The 27,947-nt window shown below is 55.9% G+C and overlaps 1 protein-coding gene across 8 annotated transcripts in view; it reads right to left on the bottom strand.

Annotated features, from left to right (window-relative positions):
• Positions 1 to 1,560: 1,560 nt before the first annotated feature.
• NFATC1 (nuclear factor of activated T cells 1) overlaps positions 1,561 to 27,947 on the bottom strand; it is a 105,982-nt gene continuing 79,595 nt past the window's right edge. For 5 of the 8 annotated variants that reach the window (XM_045041302.1, XM_023242129.2, XM_023242130.2 and 2 more), the window contains one exon: positions 1,561 to 3,300. In XM_045041302.1, the coding sequence (XP_044897237.1) occupies positions 3,257 to 3,300 (44 nt within the window). In that variant the 3' untranslated portion in view covers positions 1,561 to 3,256. Of the gene's footprint in view, positions 3,301 to 21,347; positions 26,700 to 27,947 lie in introns of those variants that run through there. The other 3 variants (XM_045041300.1, XM_045041303.1, XR_006587822.1) reach the window with 2 other exon arrangements.

Here is a 27,947-nt window from a genome sequence, read left to right as displayed (position 1 = left end):
CGTTTCTCGGGAAACATGTAACGACAGTTGTGCGGACACACCCTCCTTGCAATGTTGTTGGGACACCGCACAGGGAGGTCACAGACCCTCCTTGGAGCAAAGGTGGGGGCATGGAGAGCTGTCCCCAGCTGGGACTCCGACTGCTCAGGTCAGAGGACGCCCTTGAGATGGGGGAGCTGAAGTACCCGGATTTTTGCTTAGGTTGTGCATGGTTACGAGGAGGGACTGGACGTTTGCCGGACTTTTCCATACCACCCGGTCTCAAACGTGGGAAGGGCCGGGACCAGCGGCAAAGGGAGGAGGAGTCTGCCCTACGGGCCCTGGGCACGGCTGGCCCCACTTTGCGCCACAGCAGACGGTTCTGGGGCACGTGCCGCCCAATCGCGGTCACCGTGAGAGACGAGTGGCTGGCAGGCAAGCGGCCCCGATGCTCTAGGGGCCCGGCCAGCGTGGCGGTGTGAGGGCAAAACGCCTTGCTAGAGGCGAGCCCACACTACGCTTCCCTTACTACCCAAAATCAACCCAAAAGAAACGAAACTAAGTCAACAGGTATTTGCAGAAACCCCACCTTTTCGGCAGAGACCATCCCTTAATTCGTGGATTCGTATTTTTGTTTCTGGAATATAAAATCCTATTGTTGGGCAGGGGGGTGTGACAGGTTTATAAAAACTCGCTTTGAAATTAATAGCTTCCAGGACATTCTTCAGGGATGCCAGTCCGGTCTGGGGCCCCGTGGGTCCGCTCTCAGGAGGGGCAGACGGCACTCCGGATCCCCTCTGCGTCCAGCGGGCTCGGGGCTCCTGGCTGGTGACGGGCCCCGCGGGTCCCCTCTTGTCCACGGCCCTCCCACCCCCCGCACTCTCCTCGGAGGGAGCAGGTGCTTGCCAGCCCCGCTCGCTAGGTGACCCAGGTTTCTCTAACACGCCACCTCGTCTCAGCAAAACGAACAGGAAATCTTGCATTTCAGGAAGTCCTAAAATCAAAGCACCGTTTGTGACAATTCGGAATCATCATTGCTGGAGGAGTCCTGGGTTTCACGCTCGCTTCGTGAACAACTAGACGGCGTTTCCCTACCTGGGCCGCAGCGGGTCTGGTGGGGAAAGGGGCCGAGTAGCCGGGAGGAGCAAGCAGGGCAACAACAGGTCTGCGGACACACGTCATCTTCCCAAGAGACGGCCGCGCTGCACGCGGGTGTGCGTGTGGCCACAGCCTCGCCCAGGCCACCCTTCGGAGCGGAAGCATTTGGCTCGAGTGAAAGCTCCCCGCCCCCCCCCCCCCCCCCCCCCCGGCCTGGGTGAGCGGCTCTGAAGCGCGGTGTTTAGAGCATCTGCGGCCGCGGCCATACGGCCGCCTCTTCTGTGTTCCGTGCAGGCCTCTCCTCGGACGTGGAGGAGGGGACCCCATTGCAGGGGCAGCCGGTGCTTTGTGGTCGTGCCGGGGCGGCTCTGCCCCACAGCGCTTCGTGCAGATGCCAACGGAACCAGGACGTACCGCAGGAAGTCACTGAGAGCCGGGTAGGGTGGTCCGCGCACGCAATGAATCACCGGCAGACTAAGATCGTCCGGCAAAAAAATATTGCTTTATTGGATCTATTTCCTAAGCACAGACAGCGGACACGAATACCAAACGTCTCCTCTCCTTAGGACAGCCTACCGAGAAGTGTTCCATGTGAGTCCTGGGGCGCTAACTGTGGGCTGCGGTCTGGGCTACGGGCGGGGCAGCAGCCTGGGAGAAGCAGGGTCAGGTCTACGAGGAGCCATGCACCGTCACCCGTGACAGTTGTGTGCAAATGCTACAGATGTGGCTTTCGGGGCCGTGTCCCTTCTGGGAGTCAGACAGGAATAAGACATAACCGCGCTGAAGAGCAGTTTTAAAATCATCGTTCCTGTGGGAGAGCGTTCTCTACCGTGACGCTATGTTTCATTATTGTAACTTACGACCTCCGCCGGCGGGTGCAATTCAGGCATGTTCCATGAGGGGGCATGAATTCCTAAGGCACAATTATTAGGTTAGCCAATTAGACCATGCTTTTTGGTTACGTGGAACAACAGGTCACTGCTAGTAACAACGTGTAATAAGCTGTTAATTGCACAAACGCAGTAGTAAAGCTTACACCAACCTATCCGTTAACAGTAACTAGTCGGAAAACACACTACAGTTGCTGCATGTTAAAACGTTTTTGGTAATCGTTGTCTTAGATGAAGCAGAGATATAAGGCTTCTGTGAAGTAATAATCTTACAGCTGAACAAATACATTACACTCCTCTTGTGATGTTATTTACAGTGACTTTCCCACCTGCCGTTTGGTAGCATCCAGGCATTGAGAACGCACGTCTCCTGGCCTTCTAAAGTGCTCGGCTGACGGCGCGAGACGACGAAGGCCCGCTGGAGGGACGTGGGCCCTGGTGCACGCAGCTGAAAAGCCAGGCTTTGTCTTAGATGCACCTTCCGGAACGGACGCTGGTTACTGCTGCTGACACGGCAGCCCTCGCTGGGCAAAGACCGGACGTCACCGCCTCTGTCGTCATTATTTGTACTTAAATATGTGCCAAATCTGTACATACACGCAAACGCAAGAGCTGTCGTGTGGCAGACAGACTTCTCTCTTCGGCCGGCAACCTATCTTGTGCTATCTTACTCGCGCTACGCTCAAAGCCAGATTAAAAACAAAACCCTAGCATGCTACAATGAACGATCCTATGGTTCCAGTAACACGGGGGAGGGGGCAGGTGACGAGAGCGAGGACAAAGCAGAAGATCTCTACGATGCACCGAATGGGGCAACAGATTGCACGCTGCAGCCCGAGGAAAGCCGAGAAAAAAAAGCAGGAAGCACGTGTGAGGTACTGCTCACAATGCCTACCTAGCTGGCCAGTATTCTCCTAATTTATACAAGAGAAAGCCTCAGGATGAAGTGTCTTTATAGCTTCTGCTCCTACAAATACTCTCCTGGTAGCAGACTCAGGGCTCCCCCGTGGCGCCCCGATGCTGGGGTCTGTGTAATAAGGCACTTCCAGCACTGGAGTCCCCCCGTGGGAGGCGTGCCCCTTTCGGTCTTGACACGGGAGGAGTGGCCCGTCCCACCAGCCGCCGGGCAGCTTCTGTGAGCAGACGATGCAAATCTTCACGAAGCCGGGGGTCTGACCGGCACCAGGGCTCTGCTCAGTTTACTTGAAGTCCTGGTGCCGAAGCTCAACGGTCAGCGGCCGAGTCGACACCACGCGGCTTCGGAGCGAGTTCCGTGTCGCCGGCTATGATCAGATGTTGGTGCTGGAGAGATCGTTCCGGATTATCTCATTTACTGCAAGAAAACACAACGGAGAAATCATTAGGGAAACGCTGCTCTGCCCAGAAGCGTATGTAAGAACCAGAAATCCCATCAGCCATGCTTTCGGCGAGTCACGTGGAGCCCGTGACGGGGGGGGGGGGGGGTGGTCTCTGGGCAGGATGGAATTCCTTCCTGCACCCCACCGCGGGCCTGGGATGCCCTGAGCCGGCAGCACGCAGCTGCCCGGGACCCGGCTCCACGACTCCAGGGGCCGGCGGTGGTCGGGTTACCGCTGTAGTCCAGAAGCACGGTTGCGAACCGGCCCCGCGACGGTGGGCTCCGGGAGAGGCGCCGGGCGCCGGTCCGGGTGCCGTGAGCGCGTCTTCTCCGGGCAGGAGCGCACAGCTGGCGTCTCCACGGGAAGAGGTGGAGGCACCCCCGCGAAGTCCATGCTCAGAGAACCCCCCCTCCTTGCTCTCGTCGTCGGACAGGCCACGTCCGAGAGGAGGGCCGACCACGGGGCGGCCTGGGCCTCCCTTTGTTTGTGGCTCTTCCTCCATTTTTGTTTCCTCGTCCGTGTCCACTATCAGCGTGTGGTTTTTGGCAGCAGGAGAGGAAATGAGCGAAGCTGGCAAAGGCCATCGTGAGCGAGCTGCACAACATCCCTCTCTCCACCCCGTGACCGGCCCCCAGGCAGGGGACGCGTCCCCACGGCCCACTTTGCCAAGAGAACTGGGGGGTGGGGAGCACACGCTCACGTCACGGAACTGCCCGGGCTTCCCTTTGCCGCCCAGATAAATTCCGCGTGTTTCTGCAAAGGCCCCAGCGCGTCCGAGGGCGGCTTCCTGCAGCCGGCAGCTGGCACACCTGTCATCACCCCCACCCCTCCCCTAAATGCCCTTTCGACACCCCTACTATTGTTAAGAACAACAATAATAAAACGGGGTTGGGGGAACCAGGAACTGTGTCATATGGGTGCTGATAACAGCCCAGCTTCACAGGCGGGAGCCTGCCCGCGAAGCCCCAGGCCACCAGCTCTTCCCGAAGGTGCAGCCCGGGCTCAGACCCAGGGCCATGGCGTCCCACACTGTGCCCAGGCCCACCCGCGGCCTGCAAGGGGGCCGCCTATGGGGCGGGGGGGGGGGGGGAATGAGTCACTTAATGCAAACACCAGTAGCACAGCAGGCCAGAGTGGGCGCCAGGCCAGCATGCCTGCAGAGGACACATCTGCCGGGGACACGGACGTGATGCACGAGCCACACCTTCTCTGAAGATGGCACTGACCTTCAGGCACAAAACACCGGAGGGGCTGTGGCTCACCGGAGGGGCGAGTGACTCTTCCCAGCTGCTAATGAGGCCCGGCTGCTCAGGCCAGCTCTCGGGACAACACCCGTCCCTGGAGCGTCCCAGGGGTCAGCCACACGCAGTTTCTCTGCGACACTCTGGCCGCCCAGCTTTGCGAGGCCCGCTAGAGAGCCCTGAGAAGTGCGCGGCCGAGGCACCTGGGAAGGCAGGGCGAGGTGCTCCCCGTTCCGCCGCCCGGACCACACGGCCTCCCCCATCACTTGACCCCGAGACTGCCCTGCGCTCCCAAGGTCCCAGGTGCCACGGGCCCCTGAGCACGGACACAAGGGCCTGGGCCACCAGCGACAGTTCCCCTCCGCCTCCCGCTTCACTTGCTGGGCCTTCTGTTTCGAGAGGCGCGCGTCCAGCTGATATTTTGCAGAAGAGCGTGACACAGAAGAACATTCGCACGGAGAAGGATGACGAGCGCGAGCTTCCTCGGGGCCCTGCCTTGGCGCGGAGAAGGCCCTCCTGCCGCTCGCGTGTCTCCGAACCACGCGGGGCAGGCGCGACATCCTCAGGACGGCACGAAGCCGCGTGCGGAAAGCCCAGCCCCGCGGCGGCAGCTGGCAGAGGCGGCGACCGCCACCCCCCCACAGAGCACGTCGCCACGGCCGGCGTGGCACCGGGCAGTTTAGAAGTCTAAAAGTCTCACGTCCTCCTACGCTGACCGGGCCCGTGGGCCCAGGAGCCCTTCCTGACCCAATTTCAGATGGAAGTCTGGGGGGCGTCCGTGGCGACGTCTGGGCTCCGGGCCCAGCAGGTGATGGCACGGTGGGACGGGGGGTCCGGCCCCCACGGGCCTGCCTGGGTTGGGGGCTGCAACACTCAGCCACGACAGCTTGTGCAGACTCAGCCTCCTGGACAGGACGCCCTGAGGGACGGGCCGGACTTGTTACACACACGGGGGTCTGGGTGTCACTGCTCCTTCCGCTGCCAAGGACAGCGAAGTCTCAGACCAGAGACGCGACCCTAGTGAGATCGCTGACCAGGTCGGGGGGGGGGGAAGTTCTCAGGGGCGATAATGACCGGGAAGTCGGGGTGTTCTGAGGGGCTATAATGACGGAGATGTGAGGGAGCCAGACAAAGAAAAATGGCGGAACCTGCGGGGGCCTGATGGTTAATAATGAGGGAAGATGCGGGGAAGTCACAGGGGTAATAATGCCAGGGAATGTGGGAAGGTAGAGGGAGTGATAATGACGGGAAAGTGTGAGGGTCTGAGGGGGAATAATGATGGGGAATGTGGGGAGGTCTGAGGGGTAATCATATCGGGGAAGTTGGGGAGGTCTGAGAGGTAACGGTGACGGGGCATCTCAGAAGGTCCGAGGGGTAATAATGGCAGGGAAATGTCGGGAGGTCTGAGGGGTGATCATATCTGGGAACGTGTGGGCGTCTGAGGGGTAACGATGACAGGGAAGGTGGGGACACCTGAGGGGTAATCATATCTGGGAATGTGGGGACGTCTGACGGGTCATAAGGACAACCAACAGAAGGGAGGCTGAAGCAAAGCAGCCACGAATCTTCTAGTTCGCCCGGGTTACACAGAGCACAGGAAAAACAACATCTGTGTGACACGACAAAAGGGGAAGCAGCCTCAGAAGCGGGCTTCCCCTTGCTGCCCACCGGGTCACCTGAACCTCGAAGGGGGAGCCCGAGGTGGGTGGGGGTGGGGAAATCACTCAGCGCATCCTGAGCGGCCCCGGGACCCGGCGGAGCGCGTCACGGCCCTCTGTCCCGGCACTGCCCCCACCCAGGCTGGCAGGAGGGTCTCAGGAGGGCCGGGAGGGCCGTGCTCCTGGTCCGTCACTGGCGTCCGTGGGCTTCTGAGAAGTCACCGGCCCCGCCTGCCTCCCAGCAACGGCCGGCCGGAAGCGAGCGGTCATCCGATGCCCCCATCCTCCAGGCCCGGCACCGTCGAGCAGCGTCACAGCGCAGCAGGCACCTCAGCACCACGCTCAGGACCCACGCGCACGCGCCGACGCCCTTCGGACCTGCCCCGAGGTCCCCTCGGGAGCGCACGGGGCAGCCGCGGCTGACGGAAGGGGCAGGTGGACCAGGTCCCCCGCACAGCTCGGCCGCACAACTGAGGGCGGGACGACGGCACAGCCACGCTGTTTCACGATCTGTGCCTTGGCCTTGCGGGGAAAGCCACGCTGGCTCCCGCTCCCAGACGGACCTCAGGCAGGGCCCGAGCGCTCCGAGGGCCGGGCTGAGGGCGAGAACGCGGGGTCCCGTCGCCCCTGGCCTCACCCCGGCCACGGCCGCCCACTTGTCTTCCGTGAGGTCACGGTTCCGAGGCCCCGTGAGTCCACAGCCGCCCCCAGGGGCTTGTGCTGGTGACTTTGGGGGCGGTTTTCTCTCTGTTACGGTTTCCTACGGTGTCTCCTCTCTGCTGATAGTTTCCATCTTCTTATTCAGCTTTTCCACCGACACGAAGGGTTTTTTCTCTGTACAAGTATTTTGAACTGCAGGTAACATGTGACCCTCACAGCTTGTCAGACACCCAAAAGAGGAACCTTTGCTGTGCTTAGTGTCAGATGTCCCTGCAGCAGGATGTGGTGAGCTGTTATACCACAATTTAATTTAATGAGAAAGGTTTTTTCCCTCGTATTTAAGTTCTCTCTCAAGCGCTCCCAAGGTGGAAACTACTGTTTTTTTTCCTGAAACTTCTGTGGCAGCTTGAATTCTTGTTTGACTCTGGGATACGTGTGCAGGATACACACACACACACCCGAGTCACCCCGATGTGCAGGTCTGAGACGGAGTGAAAAGAAAATTCGTGTTTTTCTAACATTTAAGGTCTAAAATGTACAAAGCACAGGCACGCGCGCTCACCTCCACTCACGTCATCTGTCCACAGTCACTGGAACCTTCCAGCAACACACACAGATCTCGTGGCGATTTACAAATAAGCTCGCAAAGTAATCAGTGAAGGGTCCTTTCTAAAGTAAAATTTTTGTATTTTCATCTAACGAGTTTCCTTTTCAACACCATTTTGAAAAAAACGGACTTTACAGCCTCGTGCTGTAGTGAAATGGCCTCAGTTTACCCCTGGTGCGCTTCTGTCGGGCTCTCCTGAGACAACGTGACCGAAGGGGGCGGCGAGGGTCCGAACCTCACTGAACATGTTTTCCTCCTTGACGCCTCGCTTATAAGCCCAGTTTCCCCCCTTTTCGGAATTCCTGGTTTTCGAAAGCGGCCAAGGATCTCGATCAGAATGTCAGGAACCAGCACGGGGCAGGTCGGCCCCGCACGTAGGCGGCCCCCCCGCTCCCCACACACACGCACGCGCACCGTTGCCGTCCCCCGCGACAGTCCCAGGACGGAGGGGAGGCAGACGCCGCAGTCCCAGGTTTGGAAGCAGAGAGTGGGAGGGAGGCTCGGCGAGTGGCCACGGCGGCCCTCGGGCTCACGGGTGAGGAGCTCCGCCAGCCCAGGGTCCGTGCCCGCGCCCACCAGGCCCCCTCCTCCCAGCCTGGCCTCCACTCTGCCCCTGCCCCTGGTCCCCTCTGTGCCCGCAGGGCTGCTCGGGGCTCAGAACCCGGCGTGAAGGGTGGGGAAGGGCCGAAGGCAGGGCCGCGTTCCCCTCTTCCGCGGCTTCTCTTAAAACACCACCCCCCACTGGCGCCGTGCACACAGACGCGGCATTCTGTTCCGTTTGTGCTAAAAACACCTACTTTTTTTCATTCATTTCTCCTGTACTAGCTGTTCCATGCCTTGAAAAAAAAAAAAACTTTTTTTTTCAAGGAGGAGAAGAAGCAAGCGACCGGAGGAACCAGGAACCACTCGGTGTCTGTACGGCCACCAATTTTCCACTGCATCGTCAGAACGAACACCGCACATCAGCATTTCCTTTGCTCTGAAACAAACAGCAAAGGGAACTGACCGCCCTCAACCCGATCACACAGATATCAAAGCCAGAGGTTTGCTGACACGCCATATGGGAAACTTCATTCAGAAATCCCAGCGGCGTGGCACGGCGGTTCCAGGCGTGGCACGGACGGTCTGCCGGAGGCCCTGACACGACGCTGCCCGCCTGACACGGGCCCCGCTCTCGCCGCGTGCGCCCACTCGACCGGTTTTAAGTCTGTTTTTCCAATGTGACGGCCCAGCACAGCCGCCCGCTGTCAACACACCTTGCCTGCCCGTGGGGGCCTCTCTCGGCCTCTGAGGCAGCTTGCTCACCGCCGGCCTGGGGAGGAGGGTGCCGTCCATCTTTTCGGCCCCCACACTTCCTCCGCGACAGCCCTCCTTCCTACCCTGAGGGAAGCAGTGATGGTGTGTGCATCTGTGCTTGACTTGAAATAACAGGGGCTTGGAAGTGATGACGGCACCCTAAGACTAGAAAGGAGACCCGGGGTCCTGACAGTGTGTCCCTTAGATCCTAAGAACCAGAGGACGCTGTGCGAGCAGAGTTAAAACAGAAACAGACTCTGGGAGGGAAAGCAATCCCCAGAAAGTGACAGAAACGACCCAGCATCTAGGTGGTGCTTGTTTTGAAAGGGGGCCCGACCCCTGTTGTGCGGGGTAGGGGGTGCCCGGGGCCGTGAATGAAGCCACTTCAAAGCCAACAACTCCTTGTGGTCCCACGATTCTCTAACTTTCTCAGAACTCAAGTCCCTTCACGTGATTGCCGCACCATTTAAACGCCGGGTCAGAGATTCATGAACGGAGCCCTGTGACCTTCCCTGGAAAACCTGACGTGAGCTCTCTGCGCCCCAGACACTCGCTCTCGGGGCGGACGCAGCAGCGGGAGGGCCGGAGGAAGACGACCCGGGTCCTGTTCTCACCCTGCCCCTGTGCCTGACTGGAGCCTGAGGGTCTCCTCCGTGACAAGGGGGCTTGGCCGAGACCCCTCTTTGTCCTCTGAGTCGGGGATGCCGTGATCACGCCGAACAGAGAAACCAACCTCCCGGCTGGAGTTGCGCGTGCCGAGCGTAAGACAGGCATGAACCGCACAGCACCCTCCCCAGCCCTCTGGGAGGTGGATGTTATTATCGTTCTTCAAAGACGGGCCCAGAGAGGGCAGAGGACGCTCCAGGCCTCACACAGCATCGTCAGCGGCCTGAGCGACGGCCTCCTTGGGGACAGGCTCTCCAGACTGGCTTTCTGAACGGCAGAGGGACGCGTCGACGTGCCCAGCCAGCCTGCTTCCACAGCCGACGTGCCGCAGGACTGGCACTTTCTGGTGAACGTTCAGTTTCCTGTCCGTGGGAAGAGTGGACTTTCGGGCACGTCAGCGGAGGCCTGGGCTAGGCCACGCTGCACGCGCGCTCACAGAGACTCACCACGGTGCCGAGAGGCGGGGGTCATTTCCGTGTGTTGAGTTTCAGTGTTTCCTGCACAGTGTGTGCATTCTTTAGAGGATCAGAGCACCTCTCTGTGTAGGCGTGTCGTGGGCTAACGCAAACACGGGCCGCGCGCCCCGTGTCTGTCACAGAGCGCCGACAGCCCCGGACGCAGCCCTGAGTGTCGCCCGGGGCAAGACAACTGAACGGACGCCCCCGGGCTGCCCCTGCCTGGCCCCACAGGCCTGGGACCGTGGGCGGGGTTCTCTGTCCCCTCTCCCTGGCAGGAACCCACCCATCAGGGTCGTGGGGCCCACGTGCGGGGCTTCGGGGAGGGAGGACACGGGAGAGGCGGGTGTCCACACAGACACTGGGCCAACTTCCTCGGGAGCTGGGTTTGGGCCTCGGGAGTAAGAAATCCAGTTCGGCAACGTTCCCCCAGCCACACGGCATCATCTTTGCTTTAAAAAAGTTCAGTGAGGGGCGCCTGGGTGTCGCAGTCGGTTAAGCGTCCGACTTCAGCTCAGGTCACGATCTCGCGGTCCGTGAGTTCGAGCCCCACGTCGGGCTCTGGGCTGACGGCTCAGAGCCTGGAGCCTGTTTCCGATTCTGTGTCTCCCTCTCTCTCTGCCCCTCCCGTTCATGCTCTGTCTCTCTCTGTCTCAAAAATAAATAAACGTTAAAAAAAATTAAAAAAAAAAAAGTTCAGTGAAGATGGCTAAGGGTTATACTTCACAAGTAACACTCTTGCGTCTGCTGTTTGAAAAAAATATCGATTGCGTCGGTACTCGTTAACTTGATTACGTAAAACACGTTTTTAAAGCATCTTCCTCCTTTCCGATAGTGAGGTTAGTTCTGCTAAGGAGACAGTTGTCCCGTGAAGTTTTAAAAATTCAGAGTCAGCCTGGCAGGGCCACTGTTCCTTTTTCATTTCTGGTTTGACGACAGGCCACAATGCCACTTTTTCATGAAGAGGACGACTTTTCAAAAGCCATCGCTGTCCTTTAAACACAAGCCACGTGGGAAACAAACAGGCCGGAAGGATCCACACAGGATTAAGTTCTGGGCGCAGGTCCTGTGGCCACAGCGGCACCGTCTCGTCCCGTGGGCCCACTCGAAGCTCACGGCCAAATTAAGTACCGCGTGTAAAGAAACGTACAAGGGTGGTTGGTACGCGCTTACTCAGTTCTTTCTGAGGGACAGCAAAATGCGTGCCCTTCATCAGAGACATTTTTATTTTTAAGGGAGAGCCAAAATAGCTTTGTGAGGAGCAAAACAAAACAGGAAGGCTGTTTTCCCCATTCCTATAACTAAAAGATAATTTTAAAAAGTATTTGCTAACTTTCCCAGAAAATACACCGTTAGCTAAAGTTAGTGCTGTAACCCGAGAGAATGATAATTTAGCCAGACAGCAGTGCAACCAGAAATATCGCTGGCCAGGTAGTGTCTGCCGTGCGAACCTTTACACGGCCAGTGGTTCTGGGACGCGGAGGCCACCGGACGCAAATCCTAACGAGCGCGCGGGTCCCCGCTGCCGAGACCTTCCGTGCGGAGGGCGTGATCCACGCAGTCGGTGGCCTGCTGGACACACGGTGTTCACATGCGCCACTGCACAGACGTAGCCAGACCTCCTTGGTGATCGAAAGCATTACGGCAGGTGTGGGCAGTGCGTGAAAACGTCACGATAAAAGCCACCGCTTGGAAAGGTAGGAGCAGAGAAGAACACGCTTTTGTCCCCCCCCAAGCACGGGTGGGCGCTGAAGAAAGCTGGAGCCGTCTCTCGTGCGGGGTTTTAATTTCTTAAAAGAGGCAGCGTCTTACAAAGTCCGCCGTCCCTACCTCCTCGTTCACCGGCGGGCACTCCGTCCGTGGCCTGGTGTGGACGGCGGGCTCAGCGTCCAGGCGGCCCTACCTGGCGTGGCCAGCGCTGTCCCCGGCCCCGCACGGCCTCGGGCGAGAGCAGGTGCCCTTCTGCAGGACTGTCACAACCGTGGCAATCCTGAAAATGCAGAGTTGCAACATCACCGAAGTCCTGTTTTACTTTTCTGACTTTTTTCAAAGACGCTTTGTGAGGCGGTGGAAAATGAGGCCGTCTCTCAAGTTTCATTAAAAAGTAAGTTCCCGTGTTACCTCGGGTGTCCTGGACCCATTTCAGCCTTCACTTATTTTTATCTTTTTAATCATAATAAGCCACTGCCACGGGGCCTGCTATTTTTGGAAGGAGGGACCGGGACGGCGAAGTCTGAGTGACAACAAGTCACGGTTTTAATAAAACATGACCCTCCCGACTGCGTGTGGGGCTGGCACTGGCAGATACTATTGTCACACGGGACTGTCAGCCATTAAAACAGAATAATTTTCCTGCCTTCAGTGCCTGCTTCCTTATTTAGCCCGAATACTCCAGATAATGCGAACGCCCGTGTGGAAACTCCAGCCTCCGTGGGGACCGGGCCGGCCACGTGACTGGGGGGTTCCGCGGGCGTGCGGCGGGCGTATGCTCCCCTATCACCTGGCCCATTTTTGTCTCCACGCCAAACTCACCCCACAGTCGCTCCTGGGGATCACTAAACCACAAGCGTTTTTCCAGGGCTTTCTTTGTGCTGCTAGAAAACACATTCCCCCGAAATATACAATTTGTATTCACGCAGAATTAACAGAAATGAAAAAATAAAAGACCAAAAAGACTCCCTTTAATTAAAAAATAACAACGTGAAGTGGACTGAGAGAGGCAGAGAGACGGTCGGGCTGCTGCCTCCTGTCTCCCTGCCCGGGGACACGAGTCGGTGTCCTCGACACAAAAGGCGCTAACGAACCAAGTGGCCCCCGACCCTTTGTGGGCATCGGCAGCGTCCACACGACGGTGCACCGGCTGGGCCTCGGCAGGCCGCACCAGACCGCCCCCCGGCCGAGCGCAGGCCAAGCGGCCTCCACGCGCCTGGCAGCTGCCGGGTTTGGTCAGAAGAGGCTGCTCATCACGGAGGCAGAGGAAAGGCTCAAGCCCACCTGTTCCCGGCTTCACGGGAAGTGAAACCACACCTTGTCGGTTAATGTGAGTTTGAAGTGAATCCTCACCTTACCAGAGAATCATGAGTAATTCTGTCAGGCGGGGCTGCCCTGCTGTAATCACATAAGAAAGTGGTCGCTTAAACGGCCATCTGTACCTGCGGGATGGCAGGCGGCAGACACGAGGTCCAGGACCCGGGTCCTTGCGATCTCAGCAACGACCACTACAGGGCAGAGAAGGAACAGAGTGCCGTGTCCTGCCCGCCCCGAGCGTGGACCCGGGTGAGGGCCCTGGGGACCCACCGCACTATTTATCGTATCTTGCACGCGTCTGAAACTTTCGTAATTAAACGCCAACACCGTCTTCAGAGGCAAGCTGGAGCCCGGGAGAAGCCGGTGACTGTCGGTCAGCCTAGGCGCCTCGCCTGCTACCTGGGGAAGCTGCTGGGCGGCCGAGCCCGTCCCACGGCGGCGCCCACCCCCAGCGATGTCCTCTGCACCAAGACACCTTTTCACCCTGCCACCCGGGACGCCCGCGTCCCGCTCCTGGCTCTCCTGGCCCCCCGGGGGAGGGCTACCTGCTGCCACTCCCGTGCTCACGGGCCCCATTGGTCTGAGCCCACCTTGAGGGTAGGAATTGTTCCTGTGAGTATTGAGAAAACCGGCCAGCAGCAAAGCCTGCTTCTTTATTCTGTGACGATCTGAACAGAAAAATCACAGAACGCAGGAAGAAAACCGTGTGCAAAACCGAGCTGGTAAGTTCCTCTCAGAGATTCTGTGTGTGGAAGAGACAACCGAACTGAGAGGGAGCGGCCACCAAATACAGCCCAGGGAACAGGCCCCTGGTCTGGAGGACATATTGGCCCTGGAGTGGAAAAACACCCAAGATTGAATTTTTGTATTGATTATCTGATTATTAATCTTTATAGAAGCTATTCCAACACTGCACATAATGAGTAATTCATCACAGTATATTAGGTGCCATGGAAGCTGCATTCAGTATAAAGGGCCATTAAGTTTCTTGTAATTGCCCATTACTGGAGCTTTCGTTAGTTCTAAATCAAATCAGCAGGACCGGCATGTATGCGCTCTAATTGACTTTATGTAATAACCGCGCGCCCCTGGTCCACCAAGAGGAGCGGTCTGGCTGTGTCACCGCGCTCCCGAAGGCCACTTCTCGGCCTGAGGCCTCAGGTGGAACCGCCGTTTCCCACCCTCCTCGAAAGGACAGACCCAAGCCGTCACCCGAACGCGGGAAGGACGCGGGGGGCCCGGGGAAGCACCCCGCCTGGGTCTGCAGCTTTCTCAGAGCTGCTTTCCGGGGAGAGTCTAGCTGCTCCGAACTCCCGACAGAACCCAAGCCTGGAGACGGGTCACGTCCTTCAGAGGCCCACACATCTGCAGCTGTCCACGGGGAGCAGACACGGGACAGGTTACAACCTGTTACAACCCAGCCCGTCTCACTCTCCTGAAAAGTCCTCCCAAAACCATCTCTCGGTCCCCAGACTCAAGGCAAGCGCGCGGTCATTAGCGGTCCGGCAGCTTGGCTTTGTCTTCCCGAACCGCTATTTCAACTGTGACTATCGTCAGCTGCCTGACCTCCTCTGCCCACTCCCCTCTAATTTTCGAGGAGCCAGAGAACCGAGGCGGGCGTGTGTTTTGAAGGCTCTGCGATGCCGGAACAGAGTGAGGAATCTGCAAATATTGTTTGTTATGTCCTCTTTTGAAAGTTGAACGGATCCTCTGCGTGAGTTTCCAGGAGACCGAGCGAGAGCTAAGTAACAGTCTCACCGGAGGCTTCTGGGCATTTATTGCTCAGGCCGGGCCGACGTCACCGCCCAGCCACGTGGCGGGCTCGCGTCTGCCGGGTTTCTTCCTTTTGGTGGGGCTATGAGCCATCCATTTGCAAAATCTGGCATTAACTCTCTCTCTGTTTATCTACATTGGCTTCCGGAGAAGCCTTACATATGTCCTCAAAAGGAGGCAACGTGCAGAGAACGAGCTATTTAGAAATATGTGCGCACAATAGATGTTAGCTCAGACTGAAGGGGCTCTGTATCGGGCGTGAGTAACTTTACGGCAAAGCAGTGTCTGAGCTTTCCCCGGGGTCTTGACAGTCTGTGGCCATTTCCACAACAAAGAGCTACACGGACTAGCCGGAGGAAGCGGACAGGTCCGGGGTCCCGGGCACAGTGCAGGCCTAGGCGCCCGAGGTCAGCCCCTCCACCACGGCTCCACCTTCCCCACAAGCGGCCAGAGGTCTGGCCACACTTCCACGCACCCATCTGAGTGCTGACTTCAGGAAGCCCTGCTCAAGTGGAGGTCACCGACGCAACGGTGACCAGAGCTGCTCTAAGAGTCCCCCGAGTGTCTGCAAAGATGCTCCCGGTGCCCAGGGCCCTGCTCTTTGCAGCTCGGGACACTGAGGGGCGCCGGGAAGAAACCGCCCAGAGGGTTGTGCGTCCTGAAGCTCTCCTCACCTTCCCAGCATTTAATGAATGTGCTGGATGCCGTCTGCTCAGCAAGGCCCACACTCCAGGCCCCAGCTCCTCCCGGCGCAGAGGGGCCTCCTCCCAGCTGCGCCCTGGGGGCAGGTAGGAGCCGTGCCGGTGCCCGGCCACCCCCTCCGGCTCCCCAACAACAGGCTCTGCCGACCTAGCAGGGCGGCAGCTGGGGACGGCTCCGGGCCGCGTGCACTGGGCCCCGCTGCCCACCTGGCCTTGAAAACACAGAAACAGGAAGCAGAACAGAGGAGGAAGCGGCAGGCCAGGGAAGGGCCGATTCTGGTAAAAGGCTCGCTTGAGAGCCCAGGTCAAAAGGCACCCCCAGGGAGCCTGCCACGCCTCCGGGGAAACGCTCACCAAAGTGATCAATCACCCAGTTTCCATCCGTATGTCTCCGTGCCATACTTCATTCCGCCCTATCGGGACAGGAAGCTGCACGCAGGATGGAAAGCTGGCACTTGGTCCCGTGGAAACCACCGTTTCCATCTCCGAGAGTGACAGAGCATCAACACCGTGGTTAACGGGTGATGAGAGATAAGGACCAGGGGAGCGGAGGGCGGGTGCGGCCGCTCTGCGCACTTTCCAGCGTTTGGACGAAGTTCGCAACGACAGTCCGACGCGTGCTTCCCAGGCTTTTAATCCAGACAAACACTCGATGAGCGGCCAGACCTTGACAAGCAGGTTTTGGGCGCTTTTCTTAAATTCAAGTGCGTAAAAAAAATGTGGGCGTGCCACTCTCCCAGCCCCAGCACTGCAAGCTGTCCTGTGGCTTTATCAAGTGTGGCCGCAGACACCCCCGCCGAAGCCAGAGCGAGCCCGCCGCTGACGGGCAGGCCGCGCGGCCCAGCGCCACCGCCCTCCCTCCGTCCACCGCCCTTCTGCTGTCCAGCCATCTGCCAAGAGGAAATAACTTCGCGGTGCTGGGAGTCTGGGAATCCCAGAAAACAATCTTAAATCCACAAAAATAATTGAAGTTTGCTTCTACTGAGCCACTTGGTTCCATTCTGATTTTTATTACAATGTCAACAAGAGTTTAATTTGTTTTAAAGTTTAGGTTCTTAAATCTGAGTGATATACGGTAGTTTACGGCTTGCTGGCAACAGCTACCGTGGAAAAAAAAAAGCAAAGTGCAAATAAAGGCGACTCGAGGTTTGACACCGTGAAGGCGGGGAGGTGTGCCAAGAGCAGCAGGCACAGCACGGCCTTCCCCACCCGGGACGCAGCCGTGCCGCGGCCAGGGGCACGCTCCCTGTTCCTCGATCTCGTTTGGGGATGGCAATTCAGGGGAAATGTCCCGAAATGCAGTTTCTCACGCGAAACGTTCTCAGATGCCGGCTAGGGCCTTAACGGCGCCACTGTCTTATCTGGAGTCCCTTCTGGAAACCGGTTCCAGCACAAGCCCGAGAGGGGCCGGTCGGGGAGAAAGGTCTCCCCCACCCAGAGGGTCCCGGCGCAGGCAGCGCCGAGCCCGTGGACTTCTCAGAGCCACCCCGACGGGGAACCCATCGTGATGCGGACCGCCGGCCGAGACCTGCCTCCGGTTTCCAGCCCAGCTGTCTCTGGGCCACGGCTCTCAGCCCCATCAGAACCATCTGCCCATGTCAGGGGCAGAAAGGACAGAGGGGCCGGACAACAAGGCTCTCCCCGGGGTCTTGACAGGTCTGCAGCCATTTCCACAACAAAGAGCTACACGGGCTAGCCGGAGGAAGTGGACAGGTCCGGGGTCCCGGGCTTCTTCCTTTTGGTTTGAAGGGTGCTGCCCATGTGCGGGTCCCACTTTGGGCTCTCAGGCCCAGCTGCCCGCTCTGAGTGACCAGCCAAGGCCCCAGGGGGCAGCCAGGCTCCCCTACATCTGTGTGGCCAGACGGTGTCTCTGTGGCACATTCCCCCTTCCCCCCTGCGGTGGACTCGGGCTAGAGCCAGACCCCAGGCAAATCACAGGCGTTTCTGGACGCCGCCGAGGGCCATCAACTGCCACTGTCCTCCGGGCCCACTTCCTGCCGTATCTAAACTAACAGCAGCTGTGGGGCCTGATAGGGCCGAGTGCTGGGGAAGCCTGCACCCTTGGGTGGGAGAGAGGACGGCCGGGGGGCTGATAACGCCGCCCCCAGGCCCGATGACTGCATCCTGCACTGTCTGCCCCATTTCAGAACAAAAGAACACCGGCCGCTGGCTCTGCAGCGACAGCGTGCGCCCAGGGCGGGGAGTGGTCTGGCTGACTCGGCCCATTGTGCGCAGTATCAGGCTCTGATTAGCCGGGGTCCCCTGGGCCCGATAAGGGCGGATGTTTCAGAAAGGAACAGGCCTTCTTTGTTCTGCAGTGTGTGTAAGTGTCCGCGTTATAATCTGCAAGGAAGGAAGAACCCTGCTTCAAAATTCAAGCAGAGAAAGGTATGGGGACTCCCAGCTCCGTGCACCCACCCGACATGGAAACCGATGGACAGGCTGCATGCCCGACGGCGGGAAATCGAGGACGCCGCCACGAGGCAACCAACGGAGCGGCCCCTGGTACCACTCACTGGCCGTGTCTCCCAAAAGGTCCCTACGTCGGCTAAATGGGGGATAATGTGGAAGCACACGCAGTTTTGCACCCCCCGAGAAATTCGACCGCCAGCATTGTGTTTATGCCACATACAAACAAATTATCTCCCAGCTGTCCTTAAGAAAGGAGTCCGAGGACCGTACGTGTTCCACAAAGGAAAAACCGTATGTGACACACACAAGCCTTCAGCTTCAAAAGAGCCGTTCTGCCTCTGGCATCGAGTGTCTTAACAAACGTGGGTGACTTTGGAAGGAAGCTCCTTAAGCCCCGTAACAGATGCAGACTTAAAGCCATCCCTGGAGGTCTGGCTCTTCTGGACACGTTCACACGGACGGAGCCACGTAACAGGGGGTGTTTGTGTCCAGCTTTTTTGACTCGGCCTTGTGTTTTCCAGGTGCCCCACGCTGGAGTGTGCGTTAGCACGTCAATCCTCCTTCTGGCTGAGTAACACTCCATCGTCTGGTGGTGACATGCCTTTCCCGTCTGTGGTCCAGGGGCTGGACACTCAGTCGTCTCAGATGTTCGGGCGTTATAAATAATGCTGCTGAGAACATCTGCACGCAAGGCCTTGTGTGGACGTCGGTGCTGACTTCTCGTGGGCAGATACTGAAGCGTGGAATGGATGGGCCACGGGACACAACTTCCTCTGCCTTTTCCCAAGTGTGCCGCAGCCATTCTTGCTTATTAGACTCCCTCCACTGGGTACAAAATCACCTCCGTGTCGGTGTCACGGCTGCCCTCCCTGATGACTGACGACGTTGAGCATATCTGCACGTGCTTATTGGCCATTCACACGTCTACTTAAATCTTAGATGCCAGTTTTTGTCTAGGCTGTCTTCTTATTGTTGAGATAAGACTTCTGGTACATTCTGGATACGAGCCCTCGATCAGATATGTATTTTGCAACTATATTCTTTCGTCAATTGTTTGTCTTCTCATTTTCTGAATAGTTCTTTCGAAGCAGAATAAAATTTGCATTTTGATGGGGTCTCATTTGCCCATTTTTAGATATTGGACTATGTTTTTTGGTATCATATCTAAAAAATCTTTGCCTAATCTAAGGTCTTGAAGATTTTTCTCTTATGTTATTTACTACGTGTTTATCGTTTCAGCTTGTACATTTAATTCCAGGATCAATTTTGAGATTTTTGTGTGCGGTATGAGGCTAAAGGTGCAAGTTCACTCTTTTGCACGTGGATATCAATTCTTCTGGCGTCATCTGTTAAAAAGGCTATCCTTTGCCCCAGTTAAATGGCTCGGCAGTTTTGTTAAGAATCAACTTACCATAAATGTAGGGATTTCTTACCTCTAAATTCTGTTCCGTTGACCTGTCTGTCTTACACCAGTGCCACACTGTTTTCATCATTGTAGCTTTATAGTAAATTTTGAATCGGGAAGTGTGTGTCCCACTCCGTTCTGTGGTTTTAAAATTGCTTTGGCTACTCTGGATCTGTGAAATTCCGTATGAATTTCAGGATCATTTTGTCATCTGTCATGTTACTGAAAAAAAGCAAAACCAAATACCTGCTAGAATTTTGATAGGGATTGCACTGATTCCATAAATTAATTCCATTCATTCCACTGTGATGAGAATTAATCCTTTAAAATTTACTAAGGCTCGTTGTATGAATAGAAAAGGTACCCTGGAGAATGTTCCACCCACATTCCACTCTGTTGAGTGTTCAATCCACGTCTTCTGGGTCAAGCTGGTTGACAGCACTGTTCAATTGTTCTACATCCTTCCTGATTTTTTGTCTAGTTATTCTCTCCATCACTGACAGCAGTGTGGTGAGGTCTCCAGCCATTATTTTCGTCTTTCCGTTTATCCCTTTAAATCTACCAATTTTTGTTTCGTGTTTTATGCGGGCCTTTTCAGGTGCAAATATATTTAAAACTATTGTATCTTCTTGCTCCATTTACATTTCACTCGTTATAAATTGTCCCTTTTTGTCTCCATCAACATTTTCTTTCATTTTTTTCAAGTTTATTTGTTTTAAGGGGGTTGCAGAGAGAGAGGAAGAGGGTGACAGTCCCAGGCAGCATGGAGCCTGATGCGGGGCTTGAACTCACGAACCATGAGATGGTGACCTGAGCCCAAATCCAGAGTCAGACGTAACTGACTGAGCCACCCAGGCACCTCGACATTTTCTTTGGTCTTAAATTGATTTTGTCTCCAAATCTCTTTTGGTCACTATTTGCTTGGTATATCTTTTCCATCCTTTCAACCTATTTGTGCCTTTAAATCTAAAGTGTGTCGTCTGTAGACAGCACATAATTGGGTCCTGCTTTGTTTTCTTTTCCCTAATCCAGTCTGACAAACTTCACCTTTTTATTGGAGTATTTAGTTCATTTAAATTTAATGTAATTTTGTTGTAGGAATTACATTTGCCATTTTGTTGTTTGTTTTCCATGTCTTGGGGGGGGTTGTTTGTTGTTTTTCTTGGTTCTATGACCTTTCATTACAACCTTCATTTGTGTTGAATATGTTTTCTAATGTATCACTTCAATGCTTTTTTTGTTTGGTTTGGCTCGGTTTCATTTACGGTGTAAATTTTTCAATTAGTTTTTTTTTGTGGCTCTTCTAGAGATTATAATATACAGCTTAACTTAAAGCCTTCCAGTTCAGTCTAATATTAACATTCCTAATAACATAGAGAACCTTTGCTTTGATATAGCTTCCTTCCCTACCATTCCCTTTCTATTATTGTCACACAAATGACACCTTTATATAAGCCAATCAGAATAGTTTTGTAATTTTTGTTTTATGTATTTTCTTTTAAACAAGTTTGGAGAAGAAAAGAGTTTTGAAATATGTATGCTGTCTTTTAATTTATCTACAAAATTACTTTTTACCGAGTGCGTGTATCTGAGTTGCCAACAGCCGAGAGGACTGCCTTCAAAGCGTCTCCTAGGTCAGGTCTGCTGGCAACAAAATATCCACATCGTTGCTTACCCAAGAACAGTTTTATTTCCCCATTTAAAAAAAATTTTTTAAGGGGCGCCTGGGTGGCGCAGTCGGTTAAGCGTCCGACTTCAGCCAGGTCACGATCTCGCGGTCCGTGAGTTCGAGCCCCGCGTCAGGCTCTGGGCTGATGGCTCGGAGCCTGTTTCTGATTCTGTGTCTCCCTCTCTCTCTGCCCCTCCCCCGTTCATGCTCTGTCTCTCTCTGTCCCAAAAATAAATAAAAAACGTTGAAAAAAAAATTTTTTTAAATTTTTTTTAATGTTTATTTATTTTTTGAGAGAGACAGAGACACAGCAGGAGCAGGGGAGGGGCACAGAGAGGGGGAGACAGAATCCGAAACAGGCTCCAGGCTCTGAGCTGTCAGCCCAGAGCCTGACGCGGGGCTCGAACTCACAAACCATGAGATCATGACCTGAGCCGAAGTCGGACGCCCAACCGACTGAGCCACCCGGGCGCCCCATTTCTCCTTCATTTTTAAAGCTAGATCTGCTAGCTATTGACTTCTTGGTCAATGGTCTTTTCCTCTGTGACCTCTGCGATTGCTAGTGAGAAGTCAGCCACTACTCTTGTTGAGGACTCCGTGTCCCTGGGGACTTGTTTCTCTCCTGTTGGTTTCAGGATTGTGTCTTTCCCTTTGACTTTCGACAGTCTGATTATAATGGGCTTAGCTGTATTTCTCTGGATTTATTCTACTCGGAATTTGTTGATTTTTTGTTTTGTTTTTGGATATGTACAATGTTTTTCATCAAATCTGGGGAGATTTGGGCCATTATCTCTTCATATATTTTTCCTACCCCTTTCTTTCTCTCTCCCGTCTTTCTTGATTCTCAGTATGCCTATTTACATGTTTTATGGTTTCCCACACATTCATTTTCCTTTTTTCTTTCTATTCCTCAGACTGGATAATCTATAGACATTTCTTCAAGTTCGTTGACTCTTTTTCTCCGCCAATCCCAATCTGCCTCTGAGCCTCTCTAATGAACTTTTCGTTTCAGTTATCGTACTCTGCAAGGCGAGAATGTCTACTTGGTTCTTGAAAAAACTTTTAATCTTGTTATGGATAATCTCTATTTGCTGAGACACTGTTGTCATACTTTCCTTTAATTATTTAAACATAGTTTCCTTTAGTTCTTTGAACAGATCTCCAGCCGCTGACTTAAAGCCCTTGCTGCTAAGTCCAACAGCTGAGCCCTCTCAGGGACACTGTCTAGTCTGGTGCATTGTTTCTTCCCCGTCTGTATGGGACATATTTTCAAGTTTCTTTCCAGGTTTCGTAATGTTTTAGTTGAAAACTGGGCATTACAGATAACGTATTGGAGGAACTTTGGAAACAGACTCCTCCGCCAATAGGGTTTGCTCTTTATTTCCCCCTTCCCTTGCTGCTGTGTATTTGATGACTTTTCTGGACGGATTCTGTGGATCCTGTATCCTCTGTAATGTGTGGCTACTAAGTTCTCTATTCCTCTTTGAAAACCATGTTTTTATCTTGAAGCCTGGCTTCCCAAGGGTCACCCTCAGGTTAGCAGGGTTAATGGTCAGTCGGGAGGTTTCTTTAAATGCCTTACGTCTCCACCTTCTGTTGATGAGATCGAACTGCAGGCAATCCCCAAGTCAGCCTCAGCATCCACTTTGCTTCCGCACAGGGTCTCCAGGCCAGCCTGCGGCGAACGACCCGGTCCTTTCTTTCCCCGGGTCTTTCCTGAGCATGTGCGCGTCTGTGTGCACACGTGCGGTCTCCCGGTCCCCGGGAATATGTCGGGGCTTGTTAACCCCGCTGCGGTCACCTAGTGTGGCCGGTCTCCCGCTGGCCCCGGTTGAGATCCCAGCCTGGGCAGTCTCCCGCAAGCGTGAGTCTAGCCGTCCGTGTTTTCCATCATGGCCCGGGAAGACGACCCTTCCGGGGAGCTTCACCACCAGTCGAGACACTGTTTGCGCTCCGGGGCAGGGTGTTCACCGAGCCCCACAGAGGCCAACGTCCTTCACGGTCTGTGAAGCTGCCGTCTTTCCACAGCTATGCTCCAAGGAGCTGGGGAAGGCGGGATGGGAGTAGCCCCCGCTTACACCATCACAGACCCACTCTTCTTCGTGGGTCTGTTTTTTCTCGAGTAAATGCTTTTCAGTTTGTTCCGCCTCTTCGGTGAACTTCCAGATTGTGAAATGATTGATTTGGTAGTTCTGTCAGTATTTTTGTTGCTTTCTTTGGGAGTGCTGACTGCACGAGGCCCTCTCTCCAACACTCTGCAAGTCCTGTCTGTCTCGGCATCCTTTCTGAGCTCTCAAAAGGTGCCTCCGGCGAGAACCAGAGGTTCTCCGATGAAGACACACCACGGTCCTCCTGGGTTTGCAAGGCCCACTCACGCTTGCAAGCCAGACTTTTAAGCAGGACGCTTTAAATGTCACACGTCTAGTGGGCGGAGATACTCATAACAGAGCCGACCCTGGTAAAGAGGCTGCACTTACGCCACAGCTGGCAGATCCCCGTGGTGCTCCTGGCCTGTCACTTGTTCAGTGTGTCGTGAGCACATTAACCAACCCGTCTGCGAGCCCCGTCTTCCCTGCCGAGTGTGGCCAACACTGGCACTTCCGGCCACGGGTCTGTTACAAGGCTGAAGACGTGAACTGAGAGAACGTATGCAAACAGTCAGTCTGAAAAGCGCCAAAGGCCGTGCTGTTACTGGCACATGGGTTCTCTGTTGACAATGATGCGTCAGCTCGGTCGGGAACGACTTTCTCAGTTCCGACGGGAAGAATGTTGCTACAATTCCAAGCATCCGTGTTCTTCTCTGCCTGAACGTGACGGACACCCGTGAGCCAGTGACTCGGTGTTCCTTAGGGATCCGTAGGTAAGAATACACTTCTCTGTCAGGAAGATCGCTTAAAAGCGTCCGTGCCTAGCCGTCTCTTTGCCTGCAGCTCCAGGGGCAGGAGAGCCCAGCGCCCGGCCTGAGTTACAGAAGAGTCTGGCTGCTCTTACAAAAACACAGTTGTCCGACAGATGTAGACAGAGCCCTCCGCTGCCCTGGTCACCACTCTCCCCAAAGAGACGCCAGGCCCTGATGGTCGATCACCAACCGTGCTTTTTGAATGTGGCTATTATGCTCTTAAATGCTTTGCCTTACAGCTTCACGCTCCGGTGACGCGGCACAGTGGCGTGCTATTCGCAGGCTCACGGATCTGAAGGTATCTGTAAAGAGCGCTCGTTCTCAAGTAGGAAAGCGCCGCGAGCCTCAGAGAAAGAAAAGGCACGGAGCCCAGGCCCGAGTCGTACAACCCGATCTGTGGCAGAGACAAAGCCATTTAAAGAACTCTCAGAAAGGTGCCCTGCTCTCTGCAGGAGGAAGTCAGAGAGAACCAGCATGGCAGTCATGAAATGCTCGTCCACGCACACTCTGCGGCTACTCAGAGCTCGCCCGTGACAAAGGACAAAGGCACCACGAGCACGTCCCACGCTGCCCACAAGCGCAGTCACATCTGGGCATCAGCTGGCGGGTCCTCTGCGCTCCTGCCGTAAGTAGATGGAAGGCTGCTGAGCTCCATGGCGGTCTTGGGCTCTTCCCTTTGCTTTCCTTCTCCAACTCTATCTCTTCACCTCAAGTTAACGCTAAGAGGGAAACGAGCTAAGGCCCGTGACGGCGAGGAGAGGCGGAAACATCACTGACGGCAATCCCACGGATCCCCCTCCGAGTACACAGAAAGCAGGCAGACTCTAGAACGGTATCGTCATCGGAAACAAGATAACTCAAAGCACTCCGTGCTTCTAGGTAACGTCTATACCAGGTAAGAATGGAGGAAAGTGCCCGGAACCTCACCGACACCGAAGCTCCCACGTCCCACGCACTGAAGGGCCCCTTGCCCGCCTGGCCCCGCGGCACGTCGGAAGGAGCAGATGCTCTGACGTCACGGCCCGACGGATTACGGGCTGGGTGCCGGTCCGCGTCTGCACGCTACTTCTAGAGGGCCTTCCTCAGCAGGCCTCCCGGACCCCCCGCTCTCTTTCCCCTCTTCCTTCGTGGAGGCCCGGCCTCCTGACCACCGCTGCCCTGAGGGTCGGCGGCAGCAGGTTCCCAAGGGGAAGCGCACACCTTCTGAGACAGTGGAAACGCGGGGCTGGGGCGCTGGCCACGTCCACTTGAGAGACCCTCGTCACACTGACCAACGGTCTCTGCTAGTTGCCGGTTTATCTGGACAAAGGCTAAAATATTTACACCAACGTCTGCGTATCTGACCTCCACGAGGCGCACCGTCCCTTGACGCACAGCTCCGTGCACACACGGACCGAGGGCCCCGCGAGGAGCGCGCGCGGGTCGGAAAAGCCTGCCACGGCCCTTTGAGGCGCTCCGGTACCTGGAAGTGACCAGTTAGAGGCTCTGCTTCTTGGGTCAGCAGCTTCAGGCCAGGCCTGGGGGACTCACTTCTGCGCTGGGAGAGCCCTCTGCGGGGTCTCCAGAGAACCCATTCTCAGAGCCTGCAACCCACCAACAGCAGACCCTGTCTCCAGTGGCGTGGGGCGTAATTTTTACGCCTCGAGACTCCGAGGTGCACATCCACGTGCATGAAGGACTGACTCTAATGAATCATTTGCGTGGCTAAATTCATTCTTCTACCCATCACGCAGTAGCCGCCGTCCACAGCGTTAACGACTCGCGTGTTTGATCACCGTGATACAGACTCTTTCCATCACGAATGGAATGGGGGAGGCCCCAGCCTTGGGTGCCAAGCCAGGTCAGTAAAACTTTCCATGAGGAAAGATTCTGTTCTCTCCCAGAGCAGCTTGGGCTGAGGGAAGAGGGGGGAGCAGAGCAGGGGACTCACAGCCCAGACTCGGGCAGACACGATCCTGGCCGCCTGGTCCACCTGCTTGTTGTTTTAATGACATGGAGACTTCTGGAAGGCTGAGCGCTGCTGGCGGGGACTGAAAGGGCCGATTGTGGCTGAGGCTGCAGGGCGGGCGGGGTGACAACGGGGGCGAAGGCGCAGACACACCAACGCCTCGGGAGCAAGCGCGTCAGCAGCAAAGCTCAAAGGAGGTGCCCGTTTCTGCAAAAGCCGTTCTTGTGTGGGTCCTGTTCACATAACACGCGGTGAATGCCGTGTGCTCCAGAAACGCGTAGGGTACCTTTCCAAAGGCCGTGACACACGGACAGTTACACGTGCGCGTGTGTGAGCTGCTCACATTTTTGCGTAAGCCACGGACAACCCGTTACCACAGGGGGCGCACGGCCACACAGCTGCCTTCTGCACACGGGGAACTCACAGGGTCGTACCCCAGAAAGGGCTCCTGGCTCGCTTCTACAGCCGATTTAAAAAAATCTACATCTGAAATAGCACAAGGCCCATAACACGGATCTCTTAAAAACATATGCCTGTGATTCTGCCATGATGGAGAAGTCTAAATCGAGAGCTTAAATCCTACGGATACTGTCGCACCGAAGAACAAATAATAACTGAAGGGCCGAATACTTTTACAGGCCAAGTACTTTTGAAACAAAACCCGAGAGTAGAGACAACTGAAAAACAAATTCTAAAAAAAAAAAAAGAAAAGAAAAAGTTGGGATTCGTTTTCAGGCCAGTTCTCTTACGCTTACGTTATTCTTTAAGACAAACGGAAATCTGTAACGCGTTAATCCTCCCAGGTTCCAGGGCGTCGCTCTGCAGACAGAGCAGGTCACACGCGAGGGGCGGTCCCAAGCGTGAGCCACCCTGGCAGCGACGTTTACGTGCCGCAAGTGCCCCAGACTCCTGGCGACTGGACAGAAACCCCGTTCTTGGCTTTTTCGTTACACGCTCCTAGAAAACAAAAATAAAACCCAAACGAAATGCCAGCAGAGAACCCCAAAGCACCCGGTCCCTGACTTCTGAATGGTGGTGCAGAAGCCAGCGTGCCATCATCGCCCAATGTAATTACAGGAAGGTCAGAGCTCCCGCGTGGCCCCATCAGGCGAACGCGAGAGCTCCAGAAAGCTCTGCTGGTCGGAGGGAAAGGCCGGGATGATCGTCACCGTGCTCCCCGCTATCGGATTTGTCACCACAGGGGCCGGCGCGTGCAGGCCCTCCACCGACCAGGCCCTGTCCGCCCACGGGGCCCCCGGAGAGCGGTGTGGGAGTCCACGGTGCCCGTGGGCCTCTAGGAAAAGGCCTCACTGCCACCAGGTTGTCACGGGCCCGCGGTCCCACTGTCCCGTGGCTTGCTGGTCTCTCCGGGAAGTGGGCGTATCCCCCCATCGTAGCCGCCCCAGCCTCCCCCCTGCCGGCTGCATAACTGCCCAAGACTACATGTTTGCTCTTTAACTTCAAGGCCACTTGAAATCAACGTGTCGGATTTTCTGATTTAGGTTTTTGCTGTTTATCCCATTTCCAGGCTGCAAATTCAGACCAGAGACAGAGGGAAGATGCACCTGGTCCGGGCACCACCACCCTCATCGTCACAGCTGCCCTTGGGCTGAATCCGCGACGCTGGGTCCCATTGTCTTAAGACACAGGGTGAACAAAGCGCAGGGCAACTCACGCCTGGTCCAGGGCAGTGTAATCACCAGTAAGTGGGGCGGAAGGCGGGTAGGGAAGGGGAGGCACGCGTGGGCAGGCGTGGGGGGGAGGGAAGGCACGCGGGGGGAGGGGAGGCACGCGTGGGGTGGGGGGAGGGGAGGCACGTGTGGGCGGGCGTGGGGGGGAGGGGAGGCACGCGGAGGGAGGGGAGGCACGTGGGGGGGCGGGCGTGGGGGGAAGGGGACGCATGCGTGGAGCGGGCGTGGGGGGGGAGAGGAGGGGAGGGGAGGCACAACTGGGTTCAGGGCTGCAGCTCCAGGGGGTGTTGGGGGGGCTCCCGTGGGCCAAGGCAGGGAAGCGCCAGCAGGGCAGCTGCTCAGATGGGAGGGGCCAGCAGGGTCCCCGCCCCAGGTCGGCTGTGGTGGGCGTGGCCCCTCTCCCACCCAGGCAGTGCGCAAGCTCTCTCCGAACCTTCCCTCAACCCGGAAGGGGCAGAGCGTGACACTGTCCAGTTTGGCAAGTTAATTCTCTAAAGCCCCCGTCAGGTGAGCT

Source organism: Felis catus, chromosome D3 (assembly GCF_018350175.1).
Source record: "Felis catus isolate Fca126 chromosome D3, F.catus_Fca126_mat1.0, whole genome shotgun sequence".
Classification (NCBI taxonomy): Eukaryota; Metazoa; Chordata; class Mammalia; order Carnivora; family Felidae; genus Felis; species Felis catus.
This window is presented reverse-complemented; position numbering and strand designations above follow the sequence as displayed.